General features: G+C 55.2%; 1 protein-coding gene across 2 annotated transcripts; it reads right to left on the reverse strand.

The window, feature by feature from the left end:
• Nucleotides 1-375: 375 nt before the first annotated feature.
• On the reverse strand, nt 376-6,516 carry PRRG2 (proline rich and Gla domain 2). 2 transcript variants are annotated; one of them, XM_060084706.1, is made up of 7 exons: nt 6,489-6,516; nt 4,990-5,086; nt 4,623-4,798; nt 4,410-4,449; nt 2,333-2,468; nt 1,355-1,486; nt 376-833 (listed from the first exon to the last, which is right to left on the reverse strand). In XM_060084706.1, exons 2-7 carry the CDS (start codon nt 5,072-5,074, stop codon nt 815-817), a joined length of 588 nt encoding a protein of 195 aa, XP_059940689.1. In that variant the 5' UTR covers nt 5,075-5,086; nt 6,489-6,516; the 3' UTR covers nt 376-814. The 2 variants fall into 2 exon arrangements, with proteins under 2 accessions (XP_059940689.1, XP_059940691.1); XM_060084708.1 differs by lacking the exon at nt 6,489-6,516 and adding an exon at nt 5,744-5,812.
• Between the last annotated feature and the right edge of the window lie 17 nt (nt 6,517-6,533).

A 6,533-nucleotide genomic window follows, 5' to 3' on the forward strand; every position in this document is an offset into this window, starting at 1 on the left:
TGGGGGAGGGGGGAGGGGAGGGGGGGCAGGCGGCGGGGTGTCTGGCTGCGCTCCGCTTCCTCCCACAATCCCGTGCAAATGAAAAAAAAAAAGAGAGAGAGAGAGAGAGAGAGGCAGACACAGAGCGTTAGCAGGGCCTGAGGGTGTAGGGCGCAGCGTTTGTACAGAAAGCCAGCTCTGCCGTGCGCAGACGCGCCCGGGAACGCGGTTCAGTTTATTTGGTTTTTTTTTTTTTTGCATTATTTCACTCTTCTGGGTCTCTTTTCCAAAGGGTTTTTATTTAGGGAAAGAGCTCAACTCCAGTCCCCCAGGTGCAGTGTGCGCCTGCCCCCAACCAAGCACGCTTGCAAATATGCCCCCCACCCTTTCCCTGGATTGCAGAGTGCCCCCGTGTGCGCACGGGGAGCACACGAAAACACGCGTGTACACAGGCGGGGCTCTGCCTGTCCGTGGCCCGTGACATTGAGGGAGATGGCCGTGTCACACCTGCTCACACGCGAGTCTGCGAGGCACTGCGCGCCTGAGTCGGAGTTTCCACGCACGCCTATCCCGGGAGCGGGGCTGGTGCGTACCCCCACTATTAGGAGAGTGTGGGGGTCTGCGAGGCGCCGGTACGCGGGAACACGTTGCCCGGGAACTTGCGTGTATCCGTAGGCGGCGGAAACACGTGTGTTAGGGTAGGCCTCGGGCCGGACGATCCCTACTGCCGTCACCCCTCCAAGCTCAGCTCCGGAGTGTAAGAGGCCTGGGGGTTTCCGGAATCCGGTATGAATCTGGGGCACGGTTCGGAGAACCCCGGCTCCGAAACAGCTCTTCAGCGCGGCCTCCAGAGGCTGCAAGGGGAGGGGCACAGTGGGGAGTCAAAGGCCCGGCTGTTTTTGCCCCCTCAACCAAGACCACTCTGACCCACCCTGGGCGTCTCAGCCTATCCACCCCCCCTATAATACTACACACACACACACACACACACACACACCCCTATAATACTACACAAACACACCTATAATACTACACAAACACACACACCCCTATAATACTACACAAACACATACACCTATAATACCACACACACACACCCCTATAATACTACACACACACACACACACACACACACACACACACACGGCTAGGCCACGCCCCCGCTCTCCCAGACAGACAGACAGACACACACACACACACACACACACACACACACACACACACACACACACGCTTCGGGCCACGCCCCCGCCCTCCAAGCCTCGCCCCGGATAATAAACTCAAAATTCCAAATCCCGCCCCTAAGCCCGCGCCCCTCCTCCGGCAGTGCCCTCCCCTCTGCGCCCCGCCCACAGGCAGAAGCCCAGCCCCATACCTGGCGTAGGGGGGCGGTGGTGCGTCGTGCACCCCAGAGGCCGCCAGCGCCTGCTCGTAGGTGGGGAGGCCTGGGGGTGGGGGTAGGGGCGTCGGCGGGCTCAGAGAGCTCAGGGGACTGATGAGCTCGGCCCTGGGGACAGAAGGTGCACTGTTAGCAGGATAGAGAGCCTTGGGAGAAGGAGGAAAGACGTAGGAAGACAGAGACACTGAGGGTGGTGGGGAGACAGAGGTGGAAGGGAGATGGACCAAGGAAAAAGAGGGTCACCTTCAACCTGACTCTACACACAGAAAAGCACCTCGAAGTGACAGGCAGATGCACAGGGACAGGCAGCCACAGAAATCAACAACTGCTGAGACAGACTCGTTCACAGACACAGGTGCTCCAGATACAAGCAGAGAGTCGTGGAGAAAGAGGCAGCCCTGCAGAGAGGCAGGCAGACACACACAAGAAACAGACAGACACAACAGAGGTACACTCAGCCACAAGTTTCCCAGATCCACTCTTCACAAAAACCTCTTCCTAGAAACCTTTAGACCCACTATCCTTCAAGACTAACGCTCAAGCCCTCTCTTCGACCCTGCCACTGAGAGACACACCTAGACAACTGACACAGGCACACAGAAACACAGCTACACCTTGTCACCACGGAAGCTGACATCCCACAGATACCCACAGACCACAGGCTACAGCCTCACCAGATATAATACCCACAGAATGATAATCACACATAAAACTGGTACTGCAAAGATAGCCAGGCAGCAAATATTGAATGAGTTCCTACTTTGTGCCAGGTGCTGTGGATATAATCAGAGAGATGCCACAACTGGACACAGAATCTCACAGACTCACTCTCCACATGACCGTCTCCTCAGATCTTTCAGCAGCGCCCAACCGCCCCCAATCTGGCCCATCTCCTTAGGTTGACCCTTCCTCCCTTCCCTGCTCCCCAGCTCCTCCTCCCCAAAGCCCCCTTACTCTTGAGGACAGGGCTGCTGGCCTCGGTCCTGACGGCAATGCAGATACCAAAAGGCTCCCAGGCTGGCCAGGACCATGAGCAGGATGCCCACCGTCAGTCCCACAGCCATGCTTGCTACGTCCCCTCGTCCACGGCCTATGGGGGGGAGGAGGGCACAGCGTTAGGGGCTGTCACGCTCTCCAACATCCAGATACTTTCCCCTGAGGTAGGGGAAACCTTTCCAGATTTCCCCTGAGGGAAGACGACTGGCCAAGAAGGCAGAGCTGGGGCCACTTCCTAGCTGTGTGAACTCAGGCAACTCACCTCACTCATTTCTGTGAGCCTCCATTTCCTGCTCTGTAAAATGGGAATAATAACCCCTCCCAAATAGGGTGCAAAAATGCAATGAATTAAATGCAGAAAGGGCCTGGGATGACCTCATCTGAGACTAGAAAATAGGGCAATTGTCTCTCTAAGAGGAGAGAGAACCCTCCTAAGATGGCAGTTGACATGCTTACTTAGGGTAGGGAGTTCAGACAGCCAACTCTCTGAACCCCCATACTGAGCATTGCCAGATTTAGCAAATAATAATGAGGATACCCAGTTAAATGTGAATTTTACATAAACAGTGAATTTCTTTTTTTTGGCCACCACAGACGGCATGCAGGATCTTAGTTCCCCGACCAGGGATCGAACCCATCCATGCCCCCTGCAGTGGGAGCACGGAGTCCTAACCACTGGACTGCCAGGGAATTCTAATTTTTTAGTATAAGTATGTCCCATGGAATATATGAGATATACTAAAAAATTATTCCTGTGTATTTGAAATTCACATTTAACTGGGCTGGGGGAGAGCTGTCTTGTATTTTATCTGGCAACCCCATCCCCTCTGGAATGCAATACCTTTTACCAACCAGGCTAAGGAGGGGCAAGGCCTTACCAGAAGGCTAGGAAGAACTTATCTATCAAGGAGGAATGTAGGGACATCCCCTCAAAAACAGATTGCTGGTGTTTAGAACTCATGTGGACCCTTGGCTAAGGTGAAGCGCCTTTAGCAATCGAGGCTTCATGTCTGAGGAAAAGGGGGGTGGGGCACAGGGAGGGACCTGGCTTTGTGAGGCCTTGCTAGGTCTTGATGCTGGGGAAACTTCCTTTAGCACTGGGTAGGGGGGACTTTCCTCAAACAGTAAACCTCAGGCTTTTAGCCCTCTTAGCAAAAAGCTGCACTAAGAAGGGGGGGTGGGGGACGGGCTTCCTGATTCCGACATGTTTCAGGTGGACTAGAGAAGCCAACAGGCCTTGATAGGCCTGTAGCAAAGCAGTTACCTCCCCTAGCAACCAATGTGAGGACTTCAGCCCAGACTTAGGGCCTGTTGCTAAGGTGGAAACACCCCTAGCAACCAGGCCACTCAGGGGTGAGATGCCCGGTGCCTGGAGGGGGGTCCTCCTGTGGGCAGGAGGCCTTGGGTCCTGAGCTTGGTTAGGTGTGGTTGCTAGGAAGAAGGCCTCCTTAGCAACCAGGCTGAAGCCAGGATGGGGTTGTGGGGGAGGGGAAGCCAACCAGGTAGTGAGTGCTGCTGTCTTCCTTGGTCCAGCCTGGCCAGGCTTTGTTGCTAAGGAGCAGCCCCCCCTTAGCAACAAGGCTGCAGCCACGATGGGGCCTCAGAACTCAGAGGAGGGGTTGGGGCTGGGCTGATCAGGCAGGTGAGGACAGACAGGCTTCCACCAATTGGCCTAGCCCAGCCCCGTTGCTAGGGAGCAACCCCCCTAGCAACCAAGCTGCAGAAGGGGCTGGGGCTCTGGACTCCAAAGAGGGGCTCAGGTGGGCCAGGGCCTCTGAGCCTGAGGCCTCAGGGCTGTAACCTCTCCTTCCAACTGTCCTCCTTCCTGGGGACATGGGACCTACCCCGAATAAGGTGTGGTGGGTTCCTCGGGCAAGGGCTCTAGTCTCAGAGGAGGGGATTTCTTTACCAACCCCCTCCAGGAACTCAGGAGCATGGAACATGGAGGGGGTGAGATTGGGCTGGGGGATGTTCATTCAGCCTCCACAGAAAGGAGCTGCCTTAGTTGCAGAATGAGAGGGCTCCCCCAACTCACCTCCTTTGCCATTGTAGATGTAGTTCTCCCAGAAGCGCTCCTTGAATGGGCAGGAGGAGAGAAGGCAGAAAGGCATCAACTGGGAGATTCTACACCTCCAAACCAGCCCGCCCTGATCTCTGAGGCACGAGGGCAGAGGGAGCTGGGGGGTAGGACCCCCCCCTGCCCAGGTCCTGGAGAAGACAGAGGGACTCCGGGGACCCAGGCCCTCACCGTCAGAGTATTGTCCTCAAAGTACTCCCGCGCCTCTTCCCAGGAACACCTCTCCTCTTGACACTCCCGTTCCAGGTTCCCTGGCGTGAACAGCTCCAGGTCCCAGTGATTGGCTCGTGGAATCCGCCTAAGGCTGCCCAGGAAGCTCTGGGCCTCTGGGGAGTCCAGGAAGATTTCTGGACCCAAAAGACATAAGGGACAGAAAAATGGAGGGTGCCTAGGACTGGGGACATGAAGGAGCCAGAACTTAAGGGGATGAAGAGCTATGGGGTCCTGGGGGAGGAGGCAACTGCAGGCAGAGTTTTTCCTGGGCCAGAGGAAGGTGGATGTTTGTGCCTGGACTCCGGCTCTTCCCGCAAACGCTCACCTTGGTCTTGCTCCCCACTGGGTGAGGTGTCCAGGCAGGTGGTCAATCCCAGGTACAGCAGCAGCACAGAGCGGTGGCTCCTCATACTTTGTGGACGCTAGGAACCAGGTGTGGTTAGGTGAGAAGTGCCTCAGCTCCTGGAGAATGAGGCCAGGTCTCCCCGCCCGGACTCTGTGGTCCAGGAATTATAATAATAGCAGACACTTACGTGGTCTGTATCCTGGACCACACTGTTCAAGGTCATTTACCTCTATCAACTCAGTTTCATTTTCACCACAGTGCTATTATTATCTCCGTTTGATACAGGAGGAAACTGAGGCACAGAGAAGTAAAAGAACTTGCCCAAGTTCATACAGTTTGCAAGATTCAGAAGCAGGATTTCAGCAAAGGCAGTGTCCCTCCAGAAACGAGAGCCAGGAGTTTATCTTTTTTTCTGCTGTGTCTGCAGCCCCCAGCATGGGTTTTGGCACAAAGTAGGAGCTCATAAACATGTCCATTGATAGGGATTCCTTCTTCCTGGTAATTTCCATGTATATCCACCTCTCTGTGCCCATTGCCACATTCAGCCACGGAATCAAAGATTACAGAAGAGGTAAAACCAGAGGCCTGTATCCTGGGGTCCAGGAGCTGGGGGAGGGGGCAGCGGTCCTGGACTCCTGGGTTTGGGGGCCCCAACTTCTGGGTCCCAGAAGAGCAGGGAGCCAGGTAGCCAGGGTCCCCAAGCCAGGCTCTGCCTCCAGGGACATTCACTTACCTGCCTAGACTTGTGAGCACTGTCCCCTCCTCCTTAATCAGGGCCTCCTCAGCCAGCTGCAGCCAGCAGTGAAGGGGGACAGGGGAGAAGGGAGGGGAGAGGAAGGAGGGGTTACCCTGCTCACTATAGTCGTCACAATCCCTGTTTCTGGCCAGAGGGGCGTGGTTTGCGATTACCTGCCCTGGGCGGGACTCAGGTAAGGGGCAACGTATTTAAAGGGACCTTATGATTAAGGGTCTAAGGTCCAGAGCCCCATAGGGAGGCCAGGGTTTCCGACACCGTGGGGCACTTAGGGAGTTGGATAGGCGCCCCGTCCCCTCCTATCCAATTTCCCCCCAGAGAGCTCGCCAGATAGAGCTAGGGAAATAAAACAGCTAGGTCTCCAGATATCTAGGTATCTAGAAACTGGCGGGAAACTTGTGCCTTGGTCCCTGGGGGTAGGTGGGTATGCCGTAGTAAATTCCTGCTTCCTGAGAACGGCTCTGACTTCCGATTTCTCAACTGCTCCATTTATAAAGTGGGGACAGAGGAGTTGTCCCTTCTCTATTGTCTCTTATTTTGCAGCAGAAAAGTGGATGATATACTTTGGTAAGCAGGCTTTACAATCTCTGGGCGAAGTGATTAGTCCTTAAACACAGGCTTGGGGAGACGCAAAGCGCCCGCCCAGGGAAACGCCTAGTATATAGTAAGCACGCCCCCTATTCACGCCAGTTTCACTGACCGGAACCTTCGACTTGCCACTCACGTTTCCGGAGGGAGGAAGAGAAGAAGGGAGCACTTACCAAGCCAC

This window comes from Mesoplodon densirostris, chromosome 19, assembly GCF_025265405.1.
Source record: "Mesoplodon densirostris isolate mMesDen1 chromosome 19, mMesDen1 primary haplotype, whole genome shotgun sequence".
Classification (NCBI taxonomy): domain Eukaryota; kingdom Metazoa; phylum Chordata; class Mammalia; order Artiodactyla; family Ziphiidae; genus Mesoplodon; species Mesoplodon densirostris.

What these genes read in the sequence shown, in the direction of transcription:
- PRRG2 (XM_060084706.1), bottom strand. Translation starts at nt 5,074, where the DNA reads ATGAGGAGCCACCGCTCTGTGCTGCTGCTGTACCTGGGATTGACCACC. An exon ending in CAGTGGGGAGCAAGACCAAG is followed by an intron (nt 4,799 to 4,989) that starts GTGAGCGTTTGC and finishes TTTTGGGTCCAG; the next exon opens with AAATCTTCCTGGACTCCCCA. An exon ending in TTGAGGACAATACTCTGACG is followed by an intron (nt 4,450 to 4,622) that starts GTGAGGGCCTGG and finishes TGCCCATTCAAG; the next exon opens with GAGCGCTTCTGGGAGAACTA.